Source organism: Aethina tumida, chromosome 2 (assembly GCF_024364675.1).
Source record: "Aethina tumida isolate Nest 87 chromosome 2, icAetTumi1.1, whole genome shotgun sequence".
In the NCBI taxonomy this organism is placed as follows: domain Eukaryota; kingdom Metazoa; phylum Arthropoda; class Insecta; order Coleoptera; family Nitidulidae; genus Aethina; species Aethina tumida.
In genome coordinates, this window is record NC_065436.1 from 18545750 (window position 1) to 18567335 (window position 21586).

Genomic DNA, 21586 nt, shown 5'->3' on the forward strand with positions numbered 1-21586 from the left:
TAGTTTTCTATGTCGCCGATTTTAGTTAGATCCAATATATCATTTTTTTTACAGTCGGAAAAATGAAAAATATAAAGCAGAGAATTTTTTTAGATTAAAAATAAAATTAGTTGTCAATTAAATTAGCATATTTCAATATGGATACATACTAAAATGACATAAAAAAATATTGCATATAATGATTCTGTGACAGGATTAAAAATTACATTGTCCTAATGAAATAATGTCTTCTTTCGACTTTTATTTATTATTCGTTTTTAATGAATAACAGAGATTTTTTTGGATTAAATAAATAAATCAACAATTGAAATATAACATGGGACCACACTAAAATATCTAATATATTTCTCTATTATAAAAAAAAATTCTGAAAATCTATATTAGATATAGAATTTAAGCAATATAAAATTCTATACATGTCATAAAAATTATTTTCTATATTAGTTGTTATAAATCTAGCATATATTTTTTTACATTAAGAAAATTGAATTAGCATCTTTCTTTAGAGACACTAAAATTTTATAAAAAATATTGTATTTTAAGCAATCAGTAGCTTGATTAAATATCACATTTTCCTACTCACTTACTTCTTTCCATTTAACAAAAACAAAAACAACCCTGAATCTCTTTCTTTTATAACTAGATTTTAAAGTTTAATAGCTTAAATGGTAGTCAATAAAAAGTTCTATGCATGTCATAAAAAATATTTTCTATGTCACCAGTTATAAATATAATATATCATCTTTTAGTCAAAAAAATAAAAAATATTTAATACAGTATTAATTGAATTAACATTTTCCAACATGGCTACATACTATAATTTCATAAAAAATACTTTTAATGAACCTGTGGCTTCCATTTAAGAATAAAAAAACACTGTAACTATTTTAAGTAGATTTTAACGAATAATTGCTTAAAATATTTATATAATGTAAAGAATAAAAAACTATGCATGTTGTAAAAATCTAATATATCATTTTCTACATCCAGAAATATGAAAAATATCGATTAAACAACATTTTTAGATTAAAAAAGTAATAATAATAAATTGTCGAATGAATTAGCATATTTCAACGTGGAGACACATTAAAATTTCATAAAAAATATTGTATTTTAAGGAGTCAGTAGCATGATTAAATATCACTTTTTCCTCCTGACTTACTTCTTTCCACTTAACAAAAACAAAAACAACCCTGAATCTCTTTCATTTATAAGTAAATTTTAAAGTTTAATAGCTTAAATGATAGTCAATAAAAAGTTCTATGTATGTCATAAAAAATATTTTCTATGTCACCAGTTATAAATTTGATATATCATCTTTTAGTCAAAAAAAAAAAATAAAAAATATTTAATACAGTATTAATTGAATTAATATTTTGCAACATGGCTACATACTATAATTTCATAAAAAATACTTTTAATGAACCTGTGGCTTCCATTTAAGAATAAAAAAAACACTGTAACTATTTTAAGTAGATTTTAACGAATAATTGCTTAAAATATTTATATAATGTAAAGAATAAAAAACTATGCATGTTGTAAAAATCTAATATATCATTTTCTACATCCAGAAAAATGAAAAATATCGATTAAACAACATTTTTAGATTAAAAAAGTAATAATAATAAATTGTCGAATGAATTAGCATATTTCAACGTGGAGACATATTAAAATTACATAAAAAATATTGTATTTTAAGGAGTCAGTAGCATGATTAAATATCACTTTTTCCTCCTGACTTACTTCTTTCCATTTAACAAAAACAAAAACAACCCTGAATCTCTTTCATTTATAAGTAAATTTTAAAGTTTAATAGCTTAAATGATAGTCAATAAAAAGTTCTACGCATGTCATAAAAATATTTTCTATGTCTATCATTTTTTAGTCAGAAAAATAAAAAATATTCGATACAGAATTAATTGAATTAACATTGTCCAACATGGCTACATACTATAATTTCATAAAAAAATATTTTTAATAAACGTGTGGCTTCCATTTAAGAATAAAAATCTCTGCAACTATTTTAAGTCGATCATTTTTTACATCCAGAAAAATGAAAATTATCGATTAAACAATATTTTTAGATTATAAAATAATAATAGTCTGTCAATTGAATTAGCATCTTTCAATATAGGTACACACTAAAATTTCATAAAAAATATTGTATTTTAAAGAGTCGGTACCATGTCGGTAAAAATTGTTGTCTATTTTACAGTCAAAAAATTGAGAAATATTTATTGGAGAATTTAGAATTAGCATTTTCTAACATTGCTGCATACTATAATTATATAAAATAAATATTGCATATTAAAGAATCAGTGTCAGAATTGTAATTCACTTTTTTTAATTAAATTTAAAATGAAAACAACTCACCAAACTTAATGATTAATAAGAAAATATAAATAAGAAAATTATTTAGATTAATAAAATAAGTTTTCTATTGAAGGGTACATGAATTGGACATTAGTAAATCCTAAACAGAATTAAAAACAAATTTTAAACAATCAATTAAACCAAATAAACCATTCATATAATGTGAAAAATATTTGTAACTGTAACAACACTTCAGTTTACACAAGAAAATACTGATATAATTCTACCATTTTAGTTATCAGTATAAAAATATTTAACAAATTTATGACACATTTATATCGTATCAAATAAAGTGTAGTAATATTTATAATATTCCAAATTCAGGTGGTTAAAGTAAAAAAAAAATCTTTAATTTAAATAGAACATTCTTATAAATATAAATAAAATATTTTTTTTATTAGAAATTAATTTAAAAGTTGTTAAATATAATTTGTCTCATTTCTAAGATAGGAAAATCGATTCGATTCATACAAAAAATGTTGATATTATGAACTGAATCGATTGTGGCTACTAGTATTTCAAATTGAAATTTACATCGTAAATTTTAGCAATTTTCAATTCAAAAACAGTTTTCAATCCAAAATATTGTCTTAGGCATGTTATTGTTGGAACATTCCCAATCCTTAATACTATTAAAGTGTATTAAGACCCTATCAAATTAAAACTGAGACTCCCATGTCCTGTGTCGGTCATTGATGATTTCATTCATCCGTATTAGTGCATCAATTTGCGACCGCGTAAATATTGACACGTCGGACGAAACGGCCGCGAATCGGATATACCTGCACACCTTAACGAGATGGCCCCATCATTAACAAACTCGCCGTCGATCATTAAGACGACGTAATGATCGAGCCCGGACGCGTCGCTGCGTCCATTACCCTAATTGCGTCGTCCCTAATTCGATTCGATTCTTTTAATTGAAAACCAGCCAGTAATTGAATTTGTAAACAATTCTATCTTAGAACAATATCATAAACCTTTTAGTACCATAAATCCGGCTAACTTATACGCACATATATTAATTTTTTGCAATACATTATTTTTTGACGTACAGCATAATAAACATGGGAGTACTTTATTATATCGACAAACTACAGTTTTAATTTACCGGTTTTGTTTTACGGAATGATGGTGAAAAATATTTATGAATTAAATAAATATTGCGTCACCCGAGGATAAACCGGCACGATTAAAATAAATATTGCCATTTCGATGATTCAGTATTTGCGCACATCTAGTAATATCGATTAAATTAATACAAGTTGTATAAATACAAATAAAATCGTTGTCAACGTAATACTACTCATTCTTGAGCACTGTACCCTACACCACAGTTGTAACTTTAATATTTAAATGACTTACCATTTTCTTGATGATCAACGCTGCTCTCCCTCTCCTCCATTTGGCGATTCACTCTTTCAGCTATAATAATTACAAATATAATATAAGCAAATATCTAATAAAAATATTAAAAAGCATTACCTTGTAGGAAGATGGTACTTTGCTTTCTCTTGTTGTCATTGTTCTCTTGTCGCATCCTGATGAATTTGAACTTGTCCTTTTTTGTGACTGGCCCTGGACACGTATCGTCGTATTGTTTTACACAGTGTCTATGTAAATGAATGTGGCAGACTGTAAAAAAGTATTTATTTAAATAAACAGAAATGTTTGACATGATGTATTAATTTTATGTTTATTGGCACTTTTGAATAATTTATGGTAATATAGGTGTTTACTGATTCTGTGAAATATTTTTATGGGCAACAATTACATTTTCATTGATTCTGCGCATTCACCAAAATTACAAATTGGATTACAAGTCTATCAGTACCTCCCTGGTTACATTTAGTAATTATATATTATTAATTAATGTAATGTCGTTTTTGTTCTTGTTTTCCTTTTGGCCACCCAAATCTTCAGACCTTTCCCCAATCGGACATGTGTGGGATAGATATAATGGGGCGACTTTTAAGGAATTTACACCGCCCTTTACGGACTCCTAATGAACTAAGATCAATTATTATTCTGTAAGGTTATGTTTCTAAAAAAAAATTGGAATAAATTAATTATTTCTAGGTGCTGCTTTTTTTTTGTACGCAGTACATTTATGTACATTATTATTATGTCCAGTTCGAGTTCGAGAAATTTTATGTTAACTTCAAAGGCGCAAATGAGAATGAAATGTATAAAATCTATTTACATGGTTTACATACTACAATAAATTTTAATTATCGCACGAAACTTCATGTACACACTTTGAATGCAGATTCGACAATAAACCGGATACACACACACACACATGATAAACTTAATACATTCTCAATTTATATCTATATGAAATTTGATTTAAAAAGCAGACAACTCATTAGGAACACAACAAATTACCTTCTGGAAGTAATATCTTCTATTTATACCGTGTTTTTAACAAAAATTTATACTTACTTAGGTGTTATTTATTAATATACTTCATATTAAATGCAAATAGAAGAAGAATAGAAGTAAATTATTGCATTTTTAACAGCTTTCAATGAGAAGATGCGTCCGCCATTTCTCTTGTGAATCTCATGTGTGTCGTGTCCTATTGTTTCATTTGACTGATTTTTGCGATTTAACTTGAAGAAATTTCTATTGATGTTTAATTAAACTATTTATTAGATTAGTTCTGGAATTAATTTCCTTCCGAGAAAGTATTATTACTGTACTAAACGGCATTTTAATATCAATTAAAATTTTAGCCACATACTTTTTATAGTTGGCTGTGAATTAGTAATGGCGGTGCCTGTGAAAGCTAAGATTAATATTTAATTTATTAATAAAATAAGTAAACTAAAATTTGAAATTAATGAGGAATAATTACCATAGTGTGGTTAAATGTAAAGCCGTATATGAAAAAATAGATTTTTTAAATGTTAGTAAGCAAATATAATAAATAGGCAGAAGTGCATTATGCATTCTGATTGGCCGACGCTTAGTTGCCAAGAGTCCAGATAATATGAGGCTTAGTTGCCAAACGCATTCGAATTTCGGACCGTCAGCGGTTCACGAGTTTTGTGTCGCGACCGTTGTTGACAGCAAATGCGTTTACATTTTTTAAAAAGGAAGAGGGGGTAAATATTAAATATTTGATGTTTGCGAAATATTTCGTATATATGTTATTTATATAGGGCATCTTTTAGAAATAATTACACATTGAATTATACTATTTTAAAATGGAAAATAAAAGCTGATTTTTACATATATTCGAGATAGTTTTGATGTGCAGAACATGAAAATTATATTGATTTTTTAGTGTGATTTTTTATATTTCATTTGAGTTTCTTTAAAGCAGAATTTTTTGAAAATTTGAATTTTAGGGTATATTTTATTAATATGAGATATATTTAAATTGTTTATTGAATTATTAACCACATAGTCGATATTTCTGATATGAAGCGTCTGAGAATGCCAAAAAATATCTTTTTATATAAATTTTAATGGAATGAATGAACTAATTAATGAACATAATTAAACGTAATTTTATATTTTAAAATATAATTTTTAATAATGTGTCTAAAATTAAATATGAATTACTTAAATCTGTATGTTTCAATTCTTGAAATTACTAGAATCAGTATTTTGCAGTGAATTTAGGACGTTTTAAAGATAAAAATAAGAGACATCCACACATTTTATTTATTTTTTGACAATTATCACCAATTTTTTGTATAGACTTTGTTATGTTAAATGATTTCAACACAGGATTTTGTGAACATTTAAATAAATTCAGTTCAGATTCAGATGGATTATCCACTTGGGAGTGCTTAATCCAATAGTGTAGTAAGATTTTCTATAAATAAATTCTTAGTGTGATTTCTTCAATTTTCATGTCATAAAAATTATTCTGAGGGTTCTGGTTTTGGGCTAAAAAACACGACATGTTGTCTTTAAGTATACATTTTCAAGCTTTACAATTGAAAAAAACAATTGTCAAAATCGTTTCGATATAAAATTCGAATTTTGCATTTGTCCCCCTAAAAATGAAAGAGAATGATGTTCACGAGAATTGGAAGAGAATGAAAGTAAACCACGCATTTTATAATTTCGAACAATTAAATGTTTATTTAAAAAATATATATACAAACAGTCTCATATTTATAGGGGATATAAATAAATGTTTATTTAATCAAAATATATTTTTACTATTTAGATCCGAATAATTTTTTTTCTATTTCACAGTAAAAATGTATTTGTCACGCTAAATTTTTAAAATAAAATATTTTTACTTTACCTGAACACTGGTAACCCTGTGGTCCTATTCCGTAAATTATTTGTTGACAGTGGTAGCAATGTATCACAGTATAGTAGTTTTGGGCCAAAAACTGGTGGTTTAATATATTCCACTGAAACAAAATAATAATTTATTATATACTTAATTCAAAGATGCAATGTAAAACAGAACAAAGTCAAGGTTTGAATAGTGTAGTAAATAAATTGTACGTGTTACGGTAATGATTGTATTGTTCTGTTCAAAGGCACTTTGAAGAAAAACAATACCAACGTTATTTCACATAATATTTATCACCAACTTTATATTTATCTGTGTTTCAGAAATGTGTACTAAAAACAAGAGAATAAACAAATTCTTTTACAGATTACTTTTAATGGAAGAGCGTATATAAATTTAATATTTGTCGTATTTGAGCGTATATCTCCGACTTCTAATTTTAAAAACTTACTATAAAAAGAAAATTAAATTAATGATGTGCAAATAAATAGGTTATTTTGAAATATTGAATCTTGGCATACAATGACCTTGTGGAAATCAAAAATAGCTAATTCAAACATAGGCAAACTATATTTATATTTTAGGCATAGAATATGAGCTCTAAAACGTTACAATTTTATACCAAAAATATTTATTGCAGTTTCAAATTTTAACCAGTTACAGTATTAAAATAATTTGTATGTCACATGTTATATAAATGTTAATGATTAGAAATCAGAATGTGGTATACCACAATCTCTGTTGCTTCCTACAATTTATGTCTGTGACTTTTAAAGATAATTTTTAACGTTTATTTAGCGATTAACACGAACGTCCTTCCCGTTAATTAATGTATTAATTACCTTTTTGGAGTATTTCCCTAAAAACTGAAAACGACTAAACGTTTTCTCTTTATTAACAAAAGTAGGGCACTTTTCGTAGGCGTGCGAAGGCGGTCTAATTTGAAACACTCTAGTAAGGACGGTTGCTAAGGCTGCTGCTGTGTAGTAGCGTACGGCATCATAACTATCTTTCTCAATCTCCTCTAGATACGGCTCTAACTTATCCAAGAACAAATTCTCATAAAGTTTAATCTAAAACCAAAATAAAATTAATAAACGCACACTCAAATCTATAAATATTAACAACCTCTTTGCTACGATCGTTGTAGAGTTCGGCAAGGGTTTGATCAGTCGGTCCGAAAATCGTACCCAATCCGGCGGTCCGTTTTTGTTGGAAATCCGCCAACTGTTTTGTGAGCTCCTCTTTAGCTCTGGACCTCGCCCTCCAGAAGATTTTGCGTAGTATCTCCTCCTTGTCGTACTCTCTGGTCAGCACTTCGTCGATCTCGCGGGCTATGTTCTCATCCACGTTGCCCAACCGAAGAGGCTTAAATTAATAATAAATCAGTTATCTTTGTGACAGCGATAAAAAATAAATTAAAAATTAATTTAACAAGTTCATTATTGTGACACTTGATTATAAATTATTATATATAAATGAAGCATTATAATAGTAAGAACAAATAAGAGTTTTAAAATTTGTAGTAAACTATTTTTATTTATTTTTTTTACTCACTTAAGATATTCTTCAAGGTATAAATATGACGGGACCAGGCAAATTAGGTGGCTACAACATTACTGATTAGTTATAATTGATGGTGACAGAACTCTTGATAAAAAGCGATAATAATGACTGTAACCTATATATATCCAACAGTGTTTTTTCATTTACAATCTTAATAATATTAGCACTTCTCTATATTAAATATTCTTAATTATTAAATAATTATTTTTATATAATGTGGCCTCTTAAATATTAACTCAAAGTATGTATGTATCATTCTATTGAGTGATTTTCTATATTTTTTTAAAATAAAAAATAGGGCACATTTTATTCTTTAGATAAAAATAAATAAATCATTGAATTTTGCATTGCTCATATTGAATATATTTTAAGATTTATGTTCGTTTTATTTTATTCATAGATTTTACTGAGTTATTAATACCAACCACATAAGTTGCGCCTTAAGAAAAGGTTTTTAAAGGAATATGCTGGAATTTTATAAAATCAAAGAAAATATAACATACAATTGAAGGTAAAAAGTCAATGAATCTTCTGAAACAGAGGATGATGTAAATGTGGAAAAATTAAACCATTCAATAGGCTGAGGAGAATAACCTCTCTCTGGAAGATGTTAAACAAAGAACATTATCATTGTGTAACCAAAGATCTGAACTTGGACATTCTGACGGTTTTGTCTGTGTTTATAAAGTGAATCCTCTAAAGTTATTGTTCTACAAAATAACTTGAATTGCGAGTACATTACTACGTAAGGTTTGAAGAAAAATGTTTTATCATTCATAAATTGAGGAACTAATCTGAGATGTATTGGACAGTAATACGAAAAAAGTAAATGAATCTTCTGAAACAGAGGATGATGTAAATGTGGAAGAACTAAAACATTCAATAGGCTGAGGAGAATAAACTCTCTCTGGAAGATGATAAACAAAGAACATTATCATCGTGTTACCAAAGATCTGAACTTGGACATTCTGACGGTTTTGTCTGAGTTTATAAAGTGAATCCTCTAAAGACATTGTTCTACAAAATAACTTGAATTGCGAGTACATTATTACATGAGCTTTGAAGAAAAATTGTTTATCATTCATAAATTAAGGAACTAATCTGAGATGTATTTGACAGTAATACGAAAAAAGTAAATGAATCTTCTGAAACAGAGGATGATGTAAATGTGGAAGAACTAAAACATTCAATAGGCTGAGGAGAATAACCTGTCTCTGGAAGATGTTAAACAAAGAACATTATCATTGTGTAACCAAAGATCTGAACTTGGACATTCTGACGGTTTTGTCTGAGTTTATAAAGTGAATCCTCTAAAGATATTGTTCTACAAAATAACTTGAATTGCGAGTACATTACTACATGAGCTTTGAAGAAAAATTGTTTATCATTCATAAATTGAGGAACTAATCTGAGATGTATTGGACAGTAGTACGAAAAAAGTAAATGAATCTTCTGAAACACAGGATGATGTAAATGTGGAAGAACTAAAACATTCAATAGACTGAGGAGAATAACCTCTCTCTGGAAGATGTTAAACAAAGAATATTATCATCATGTTACCAAAGATCTGAACTTGGACTTTCTGACGGATTTGTCTGAGTTTATAAAGTGAATTCTCTAAAGATATTGTTCTACAAAGTAACTTGAATAGTGAGTACATTACTACATGAGGTTTGAAGAACAATTGACGGTAAACCTAAAAATCATCCTGAGAAAAGAAGAAAAGCATTATGTATTCCTAGCCTACAAAAAAATATCTGGGTACATCAAGGACTATTATAAAATTTTATTTTTTTATTTTCAGATTCAGTAAAATAAAAAAGTTTCGGGATCGTGTTTGCTTCTCAAACTGGTCGCACTAAAAAAACGATATATTTGTTGAACTAAAATTGCTTCTGGAATTTATTAGTCAGTTTTACAATCAATCTTAAAAATTACTTACTGCGCCGGGCACCAAGAAACACGAATGTATCTCGAACGCCCACTTCCGCATCTCCTTGGCGTTGCCCTCCTTGTACAGGTCAGTCAGCAGATAGAACAGCAAACTGTTCGGATCGGAGTTCAGGAGGACGTAGTTCATGAACACGGCCAAATGGGGTAGATGATCCCAAAGGCGGGACAGTGACTTGAAGTGGCCGTGGTCCTCCACCTGGTTCAGCTCCAGGTCGGAGATTTCATCGTCCTCCATGCTGATGATGGGCTGTTGCGCGAGCTGAGTGTTGGCTGCGTGGATCGGCGAACTGTTGGCCAACGTGCGGCTGATCGGCTGCCGGAAACCCACAAAGTCCGGGGAGCCATCCACAGTGTTCTAACGAAATGATTTATTTATAAGTTGTGGTTTTTTTTTTAAATTAAATTGTCCTCTTACCTCAATGAGAGTGAAACCCTCGTCCGTCGTCTTGTCGGTAGTCCGGCGCCCAGGCAGCGGACTTGGATAGGGCGGCGGCGGAGTTCCGGGTGGCGTGTCCGCCCGCTCCCACGCGCCCCCCGTCAGGTCGTTCATGCTTTCCGACGCTATCAGCTTCTTGGACGCCTCTGCTCCGCTTAACGTCAACAGTGACTCCGGTGAAGACTTGGTGCGGTGGTGAGTCGGATTCAAATGCGGGGACTGTAAAACGGGAACAGTTTCAGATGTGCTTTGGTATAACAAGGAACTCTGTACAATATATAGTTAAGGTAACGTCCAATAAAAGAATGAAAACTATATTTTTTGGAACGTAAATTCCAGAAAACATAACTCAAAATACTAACTATTGTACGGAGTTCACAAATCAATTTTTGAAGGAAATTCTTTTTTCTAATTCAATTGAATAGCATTCCAGATCACTACTTTCAAATTAAATTTAAATGACAAATAAAACACACACATTTGCCAATCTGAAGGCGTAGTTAAAAGCCGTGATATCAGCCTCAGCATACACCGAAATGAAAAATAAAAAAGCACTAATTCCATGAATGATTCTGTTATGTACACTGTGCACGATTTGATTTTGTTAATAATGTAATTTTAGTCACACAATTAGTACAGATTATTTACATGTGTGGTGCTCTTTTCTGTGAGAGCCCTAAAATTTCGTATTCGAATTGAATACGAAATCACTTGAAGAATATAAAACAACCGTGAAGTGAAGTGTTGAGAAAATAAGGGGTTTAAAGGGTGCAACAAAATAGATCGTTAACCGAGTTGTGGAAATCAAGAACCATTAGAGGAAGATTTAGTCAAGTTTTCGAAAAACACCCCTAATTTAAAAGAATATAAGTCAAATACTTCAGATGTCCACCAAATTTCAATTTTAATCCACTAATTAGTAGTTTTTGAGGTATTACCTAGAAAAAACGTCGTGGATCACCCTGTGTATTAAATTTAATTTCTTGCTTGTTTTTATTTGTGTCTAGTTTCGGTCTCCATAAACCATCAAAAACTATCAAAGTTAAACTGTTATATAACAAAATTTTGCCTCTGTAATTTAGATGTGAAAATATCTCAACAAGGAGATATTACAAATTCATTCTAACGTTCTGTTATGGAGTTATTACATCTAGCAAATTTGAAAAAATGTTTAAAAAAGTTGGTCATTATTTGAGGAGACTTAGATGATATTCCATTATTTCCACAAGTGAATCCTCTAAAGTTATTGTCCTACAAAATAACTTGAATTTCGAGTACGGTTTGAAGAAAAATTGTTTATCATTCATAAATTGAGGAACTAATCTGAGATGTATTGGACAGTAATACGAAAAAAGTAAATGAATCTTCTGAAACAGAGGATGATGTAAATGTGGAAGAACTAAAACATTCAATAGGCTGAGGAGAATCACCTCTCTCTGGAAGATGTTAAACAAAGAACATTATCATCGTGTTACCAAAGATCTGAACTTGGACATTCTGACAGTTTTGTCTGAGTTTATAAAGCGAATCCTCTAAAGTTATTATTCTACAAAATAACTTGAATTGCGAGTACATTATTACATGAGGTTTGAAGAAAAATGGTTTATCATTCATAAATTGAGGAACTAATCTGAGATGTATTGGACAGTAATACAAAAAAAGTAAATGAATCTTCTGAAACAGAGGATGATGTAGATGTAGAAGAACTAAAAACATTCAATAGGCTGAGGAGAATAACCTCTCTCTGGAAGATGTTAAACAAAGAACATTATCATCGTGTTACCAAAGATCTGAACTTGGACATTCAACGGTTTTGTCTGAGTTTATAAATACTGAAACTAGTGGCAAATAATTAAAAACAAGAAATTATTAATTAAGCTTATTACATATTTTTTAAGAACTCTCGAACATATTATTGTTGTTTTAAAAGAGTCCGTAGTCTGTATTTGTATTGTATAGGTGTGTGATTCTTTCAAAAATCCAACAACAAAGGTGTATCCACAATAACCTGTCTTGCCATGCCACGTCTAGTACACAAATCAATTCAATAAGCATGCCCGTTCCTGTTTCCATCCATTTTGTTGCACGCCCTCTAGACCCGCGTTCCAAATTCGACGGACCGTCGTGTCACGTGCGCTACTTACATAGTCGTTAACTAGTGTGGCGAACGTGGCCACCAGCGGATACGACATTTGCTTGTTAATGGAATTGCACGCGTCCGGGTCGAGACCGTGGGGCGGAGGAAGCCCCGTGCGGGGCGGGAGGGGAGGAGGAATCGACTCGCCCGGGGGCGTCGCGTCGCTTCGATGCGCTGTGTTCCTGCGTCGGGACGCGAGCGGCGTCGCACGGTTGGCGTTGATGTCGTCTTCGTCCAGGGGCGACGCGGGCGTGCTGCCGCCGCCCCTGTGGTGGGAGCGGGAGCCGCCCGCCGCCGGCACCGTGTTAAAGTGACGGTGGTGGTCCTTGGGACGCTTTTGCATGTTTTGGTTGCGCTTGGGCAAGGGAGGCGGCTCTGAACTGTTGCCGTTCGGCGACGTGGGCGTCGTGCTCCATGGTCGCTTGACGGGGGAGGAGGGAGAGGGGGTGTGGGGAACGCGTTGGTGGGGGTGGTGTTGAAGGTGGTGGTGGGCGGGTGGAGACTGCTGTAAGAGAGAGACGGTAAAGCGACGGTTAGTCTTGTGTGAGGCCCACAGATACCGTAAGAGATCAGAGGAGAGGGAAGGTGAAGGAAGACGGAATTCTTTCAACGATTTTACAACTATAAGTACATTTTTTTTACATAAGCTACAGTTTCTTTACATTAATCACAAGTCATCTACTTACAAATCACATAATACACTAAACAATTAAGGTAACAACAAATCTAATTTAACTATTTTCTAATAAATTTAAAATAATTAATATTTTTGATATTATAAAGAATAAAAATCTATAATTGAGAAACATAGATGAACGTGGAAATCGTTGAATTCGTCCAAGAAAATCACAATCACTAGAGAAGTCAAACAAAGCAACAATACAATCTAATCTTTTAAGTTATCTGTGGTGTGTGTGGCGAGGTAACTGTCAAGTTCCTGAATCTGTTATTAATTAATTAATATCAATGGGTTATTAATGAGTTATTTTTTAATAAAAACAGAACTGAGACAGTCCCCCACTATTAAAATACAATCACCTAAATAGTATAAAAGTATGAACACTTGTCCTGAGCATCCCAATACCATAACAGTAGCCAAAGTTTAGCTCAAGTTAAGAATTTTGTGTGTGAATTTCGTCCGAATTGACTCCGCCCGAACCTCAGTGAATTTACTTACGGATTGGATGAGTTCAGATGCTCAGGTCCAAAACCGACACAGTTACACAAAAATTAACAATCAATAATAATAATAATAATAAAATCATGTTCAGCCAGAAACATTCAAAAGCCATTCCTCAATCAGTCGGCGCGCACAATTTACAGGCACACACGTTGCATCAATCGAATCTATGTACAGACACAAATAACATCAATGCACGCTCAAAAAAACATCCGATCTGTACATCAAACGAGTCGTTTAATTGTTTACCTCGTTGAGACTCTTCAGATGGGTTTCGAGTGTTTCGATGTTCTTTTCGGTTTTGGCCAACTCGCCAATCTTCTTCTCGTCCGGATTGACGGCTATTTGGCTCCTCAGCACGTCCACCCAGTGTTTCTCCTTTTCGATCATTAGGCGGTAGTATTGTTCTTTTTCCTTGTGAAGTTGGCATTGTTTTTCATTCTAAAACATGTAATGATAAATTATAATGTTAAATAACAGGCAATATTTAAAATAAAATGATAGTGGTGCGTTAATCAAGTGTTGAGTTTTCTTTGGTCTACCTTCCTTCCATATTTTATAGCTGCTTTATGGGGATACTAAGTGAAATGACTGTCGATCTAAATATTCTAATATCGAGAAGCCATTTCACCAACTTTCTTTCATTTTTTATCCTTTAAGTTATGTTTAAATTGACATCATAGAGAGTTATCCTTTTTCTAGTTTAACACATTACCATCACTTTATTTTATGATATGTGGTAAAAATATAACAAATATTATCAAAATCAATAATCAAATCTTAAATGTACTTTTAAAAGATAAATTAAAAAAATGTATATATAGTATAGAAATATAAGTCAGTAGTATTGGCTCCCTAGAGTCCTTAAAGTTCAAAAAACATCTTCAACTTATGTTTCCAGGGTTACTTTAATTCATATTGTTTATATACACTATCGCTCATATGTAGAGCAACTTTAGAAATTTTCATTTTTCTTGATAAAAGTGTATGTTTAAATATCCATATTAGTCAGTTAGCCAGGTTTACTTATGTTTTTATTAATATTTGAAAAATATTCTAGGGTCAAAAGTAGAGCAACTTTAAAATAAAACAACTTTACGTACATTTAGCCTTCTTTTATTTAGTATCTAGTAGAATATCCATTGTTTTACATAACTTCTAAACACCTTTTCTTCATTGATTTTGGTATCTTTTCAATATAATCGTCTTTCGAGTGATTTTGAACTTCTTCTTCGAGTTCTTTCATATTTGACAGTCTTTTTGCAGAGACTTTCCGACCAATTTCTTCTCAAAGGTTTTCCATTGGATTGAGGTCTGGGTTTTGTGCTGGCCAAGGCGTGACACGTACTCTTTGAGAAGCAAACCATTCTTTAACTAACTTAGACGTATGTTTCGGATCGTTGTCGTGCTGGAAGGTTCACCTTAAACTGACGTTACCTTCGTCAAATGGAAACATATGATTCTAGAGAATGTCACGATAAACAAAACGATCCATTATCTCGTCTAACTTAATCAGTGGACCAATGCCAAACCCAGAAAAACATATCAAACCATAACGTCTCCTCCACCATGCTTCACAATGGGTTTAGTGTACTTGGCATTATACTTTTCATTAATTGGTTCTCTTAGCTATGAAATACCACCAGATTTGAATAATTGGAGCCGACTTTCAACGGAAAACAAAATTATTTTCCATTGCCCATCTGTCCAGTTCACATGTTCTCTTGCAAATAGTAGTTTCGCTGCTCTATAGTTTGCAGAAATGAAGGACTTTGTTGGTTTTCTACCATAGAGACCAGCTCTTTTTAGTCTTCGTTTTATGGTACTCACCAACATACTGAATTCGTTTATTTTTTGATTTATGCGGGATGCGCTGACAAAATTGTCGCCAACAATAAGCCTTTTTGTTGTCCTGTCCACAGCTCTCTTAGTCTTGCGTTTTCTACCTCTTTTGGGAACTCCTTCCAGTGTATTCCTTCCATTAAAATTGAAAGTCGTCCTTGAAATGATGGATTTGTTTAAATTTAAATCTACTGTAATTTTACACTGTTTTTCACCATTTCAGAACTTTTCTAAAATTTGTTGTTTAATTTGTATCGTTAAATGGACACTTCTAGGCATTTTTAGCTTTATGGAACGATGTTGGGCACAGAAATAAATTATAAAATCAATTGTATGTTGTATAAAAACTACGTAAATAAAGATATCCGTATATAAATTGAGGTACGAAATGTTTAGACACTTATTAATTATAATATTAATTTAAAATAAAAAGAATTGTTATTTTAATAAAATGATTATGTATTTTAATTTGTTGCTCTACATATGAACGATAATGTATATGGTATAGATATATGTCAGTAGTTTTAGCTCCTTAACACCCTAGCTAGATCTTAAAGTCCTAAAAACATTTTCAACGTATCTTTCCAATTCATATTGTTTATATATGTATTTGATTACAGTTTTCTGAGATATAGTCTTGTACTTCCCCCATTTAATTGTCTTGATTAATCATAATTTGGATCTGACGTTGAATAAACAATTAAATATTTATATATAATTATATAATTAATATTTAAAATAAAATGAGAGTGGTTCTTAATCAAGTATTAAGTTTTGTTTGGCCTATCTTCCACAGCTACTTTATACTAATGTCGTGCTGGAAGGTTCACGTTAAACTGATGTTACCTTCGTCAAATGGAAGTATATGATTCTAGAGAATGTCACGATAAACAAAACGATCCATTATTCCGTCTAACTTAACCAGTGGGCCCATGACAAACCCAGAAAAACATACCAAACCATAATGTCTCCCCCACCGTGCTTTACAGTGGGTTTAGTGTACTTGGGATTATATTTTTCATTAATTGGCCCTCTCAGCTATAAAATACCATCAGATTTGAATAATTGGAGCCGACTTTCATCGGAAAACAAAATTGTTATCCACTGCCCATCTGTCCAGTTCACATGTTCTCTTGCAAATAGTAGTTTCGCTGCTCTATAGATTGCAGAAATGAAGGGCTTTTTTGTTGGTTTTCTACCATAGAGACCAACTCGTTTTAGTCTTCGTTTTATAGTACTCACCAACATACTGAGTTCGTTTATTTTTTGATTTATGCGGGATGTGCAGATAAAAGTGTCGCGAACAACAAGCGTTTTTGTTTTCCTGTCCACAGTTCTGTTAATCTTGCGTTTTCTACCTCTTTTGGAAACTCCTTCTAGTATATTCCTTCTGTTAAAATTGGAAATCATCCTTGAAATGATCGATTTGTTTAAATTTAAATCTATTGCAATTTTACTCTGTTTTCATCATTTCTGAACTTTTCTACAATTTGTTGTTTAATTTATATCGTTAAATGGACACTTCTCGGCATTTTTAGCTTTAAGCAACGATGTCGGACGCAGAAATAAATTATAAAATCAATTGTATTGAATATAGGGTTTGGTTGCTTTACTTATGAACTCTGTCAGAAATAAAATGTTGTATAAAAACTGTGTAAATAAAGATATCCGTATATAAATTGAGGAACGAAATGATTAGACACTTTTTAATGATAAAATCAGTTTAAATTAAAAAGAATTGTTCTTTTAATAAAATGATTATGTTTTTTAAATTGTTGTTCTACATATTAGCGATAGTGTACGTATTCGATAACAATTTTTTGTGATGTAGTCCTGTACTTCCCCCATTTAGTTATCACGAGTAATCATAATTAGGATCTGACGTTAAATAAACAAACATTTGTTTTCCATTTTTCTTTCCAACAATTGTGATTCTGTCATTGTCTTTTTAATAGTTTTAAATACAGATTTATTCATGCACGATTTGAATTAACACGAGAAACATAAACACCATTGTTTATGTCTTATGGACACAATCTAAGACTTATCGCACCTTTGATACTAGGTTGTTGTTGCAAACGATACGAAAATAGTTGCATCTGGCCAGATAATTCACAAAATATTTATTTACTGGGTATTTGCAAGGAAACAGATGTTTCATTCTTATCGTTGAATTTTTTAATAAACTAATTTATCACCATCACAAATACTCATGAGCTTACATCAACTGGTTGAGGGTACGTTATCGGAGTGGTGGCCAGCCGGTTGTGCATACTGGATCCTTGCGAATGCCTCAAGGGCGTTCTTTGTTGGACGGTTAGCACCACTTGAGATCTCTCTGCAACACAAAAAATCCGATTATACGATTTTTGCGGAATAATAAAAACCGTAGCGTAAGTTTTGAAGGGATCAACAACCATATGTGGTCACGCACAATCGAAATAAATGTAACCAATACCCCATTATTCGGCGGGGCGGTTCGGTGAAGGGTGCAGTTGGTTGTCGGCCACGTGTCGCCGATCATAAATCGAGGCCACATGCTTCCCGGACAAACAAAACCCCGTGGCGCGGGTAATTTATTCAAAGGAGTTACGAACGGTTGGGGACCGTGTAGTTTTCGCAAATGGACCTGACACAATTTTAGTAGTGTTGAGGCGAATTAATATAATCTCGTAGTCGTATCAAAATATGTTGGGTTGGGTTTTTAGTTATTGGGGAGGGTGGTATGTTAATAATTATTACTCATATGATATATGATTGTATGTTATGTCTGTGACATTTATACGACTACTTAGATGTTTATTCATTTAGTTTATTTCAAGTTTTATTTTAATATTTTGTTTAAATTTATGTAAGGAAACACTTTACAACTTCAATTTCGTTAAAAAAAGGATTTAATTTATTTAAATAATAAGAAACTATGAATATACAAAGTATTTATTATAAGGTAGTTAAAAATTAGTAAATTAGATTATATTTTTATTAATTTTAAATAATTTCAATATTTTTATGATATATTTAAACTAAACACTTAAAAATTAACAAGACATGTAATATTTAATTAACAAATAATATTTATGAAATTTTTATTTATTTCTAAAAATTATAAACTTCAAATTTATAATAAAATATTTTTATGAGTGTTTTTAGTAAATTAATAACAAGTAATTGCCTTTATTCCAATAATAAAGAATTATTTACTCCTAAAATTGACAAAAATAAAATAAAATAAAAATTATTTTTTATCAATTTAAATTGAAATTTTTATTTAATATTATTTATATCTAAACATATTTAAAAATTTTAAAGAAGATTTTTATGAGTTTTAAAATATTATTAATTATATATTTAATTAGTTAATAAGAGATCATTACCTTTATTCTAACAATAAAGAATTATTTATTCCTAAAATTGACAAAAAATTATATTAAAAACTATTATTAATTACATATTTAGTCAATTAATAACAAAAAATTGCTATAATGCCAACAATAAAAAATTATTTATTCCTAAAACTGATAACAGAATTAAAATAACAATTATTGTTTATAAATTTTTATTAAAACTTTTATTTAAAATTAGTTTCATCTAAAAATATTTGATAATTATAAATTTTAAATTTATCTTAGAATATTTTTATGAGTTTTAAAATATCTTTAATTATATTTTTAGTTAATTACTAACAAGGAATTGCCTTTATTCCAATAATAAAGAATTATTTACTCCTAAAATAGTCAAAAAAAAAAAAAATAAAACAAAAATTATTGTTTATCAATTTAAATTGAAATTTTTATTTACAATTATTTTTGTCTAAACATATTTAAAAATTTTAAATTACAAAAAAGATTTTTATGAGTTTTAAAATATCATTAATTATATATTTAGTTAGTTAATAACAGATCATTGCCTTTATTCTAAGAATAAAGAATTATTTATTCCTAAAATTGACAAAAAATTAAATTAAAAACTATTATTAATCACATATTTAGTCAATTAATAACAAAAAATTGCTATAATTCCAACAATAAAAAATTATTTATTCCTAAAACTGATAACAGAATTAAAATAAGAATTATTGTTTATCAATTTCTATTAAAACTTTTATTTAAAATTAGTTTCATCTAAAAATATTTGATAATTATAAATTTTAAATTTATCTTAGAATATTATTATGAGTTTTAAAATATCTTTAGATATATTTTTAGTTAATTAGTAACAAAGAATTGCCTTTATTCCAATAATAAAAAATTATTTACTCCTAAAATTGACAAAAAAAAAATAAAATAAAAATTATTTATTAATTATTTAAAAATTTTAAATTTCAAAGATTTTCATGAGCTTTAAACTATCATTAATTATATATTTAGTTAGTTAATAACAGATCATTGCCTTTATTCCAACAATGAAGAATTATTTATTCCTAAACTTGACAAAAAATTAAATTAAAAACTATTATTAATTACATATTCAGTCAATTAATAACAAAGAATTGCTTTAATTCCAACAATAAAAAATTATTTATTCCTAAACCGATAACAGAATTAAAATAACAATTTTTGTTTATCAATTTCTATTAACTTTTATTTAAAATTAATTTCATCTAAAAATATTTGATAATTATAAACTTTAAATTTATTTTAGAATATTTCACTAATTATATATTTTGTTAGTTTGTTTAGTTAACAGATCATAGTCTTTATTCCAACAATAAAGAATTATTTATTCCTAAAATTGTAAGAAACATTAAATTAAAAACTATTGTCAGTTAATTTACATTGAAATATTTATTTAAAATTATTTTTACCTATAAATATTTGATAATTATAAACTTGAAATTTCTATTAGAAAATTTTTACGATGTTTAAAATATCATTAATTATATATTAATATGAAATTAATAACACTGTTAAAATTGACATTCGAATTCCAACAAAAAATATGTAATTATAGGATGCCATCATTTGTTAATTTTAAAAATTATTGTAATTTTGAAACCTGTAATTTATGTATGAAAATATTTATTAGTTTTAAAGTAAAATCTTATGTTAGCAGATTTTTTTATATGAAAATATATTTATTTAATTATTCCTTTTACGAGTTTTAAATATAATTAATTATTATAATTATAAAAGAAAAATATATTTAAGCCAGAACAATAACATTGAAATTCTATATATTCTGTGAATTTCAATAAAATAAAAAATTATTATAAAATATAAAAAATACTTATAAAAAGAAAATGTTTTACTCCAATATTATGAAATTAATATGGTACAATTGGTAAAATTTATATTCGAATTCAAAAAAATATATGTATTTATAGAATGTATTTATTTATAATAAAGAATTATTTATGTCTGAATATATTTGATAGTTTAAAGAAAATAAATTATAAATAATTAAAAAATTTTCAATATGTATTTTATATATTTCTCATTTTCCGAATTTTAAAATATCGTGAACATAATTTTACTCCAAAATTATAAAATTAGTACCTTGAAAAACATATTAGAATTCTAAAAATATATGTATTTAATGCATATTACAGTTTATTAATTTCAAAAGTTGTTAAAATCTACAATAAGGAATTATTTACATCTAAAAAAATTTGATTGTTTTAAGGTAACTTTTAGAAAAATATTATTGGTATTATTTATTTACAATATATATTTTTTTTACTTGATTTTTTTTAGTTTAAGGTTCATATTTGAAAGTTAGTTAGAAATTTATTCCAATTATTTTAAAAAACAAATAGTACTTTTATGACTTCCATTTCAACAAGAAATATGTAATTATATATTGTTCATTGTAATTATTTTTATAAGCATGTTT

At 29.2% G+C, this 21586-nt stretch overlaps 1 protein-coding gene across 4 annotated transcripts in view; it reads right to left on the reverse strand.

Annotated features, from left to right (window-relative positions):
• The window catches only part of LOC109602344 (rho guanine nucleotide exchange factor 11), a 146717-nt gene that overhangs the window by 87789 nt on the left and 37342 nt on the right, over positions 1-21586 (reverse strand). For 2 of the 4 annotated variants that reach the window (XM_049962509.1, XM_049962507.1), the window contains exons 4-13: positions 17977-18092; positions 14162-14353; positions 12740-13237; positions 10575-10814; positions 10149-10514; positions 7769-8008; positions 7483-7713; positions 6644-6755; positions 3859-4008; positions 3739-3798 (exon numbers count right to left, since the gene is read on the reverse strand). In XM_049962509.1, coding sequence (XP_049818466.1) covers positions 3739-3798; positions 3859-4008; positions 6644-6755; positions 7483-7713; positions 7769-8008; positions 10149-10514; positions 10575-10814; positions 12740-13237; positions 14162-14353; positions 17977-18092 — 2205 coding nt within the window. The remainder of the gene's footprint in view (positions 1-3738; positions 3799-3858; positions 4009-6643; positions 6756-7482; positions 7714-7768; positions 8009-10148; positions 10515-10574; positions 10815-12739; positions 13238-14161; positions 14354-17976; positions 18093-21586) is intronic. The other 2 variants (XM_049962508.1, XM_049962510.1) reach the window with 2 other exon arrangements.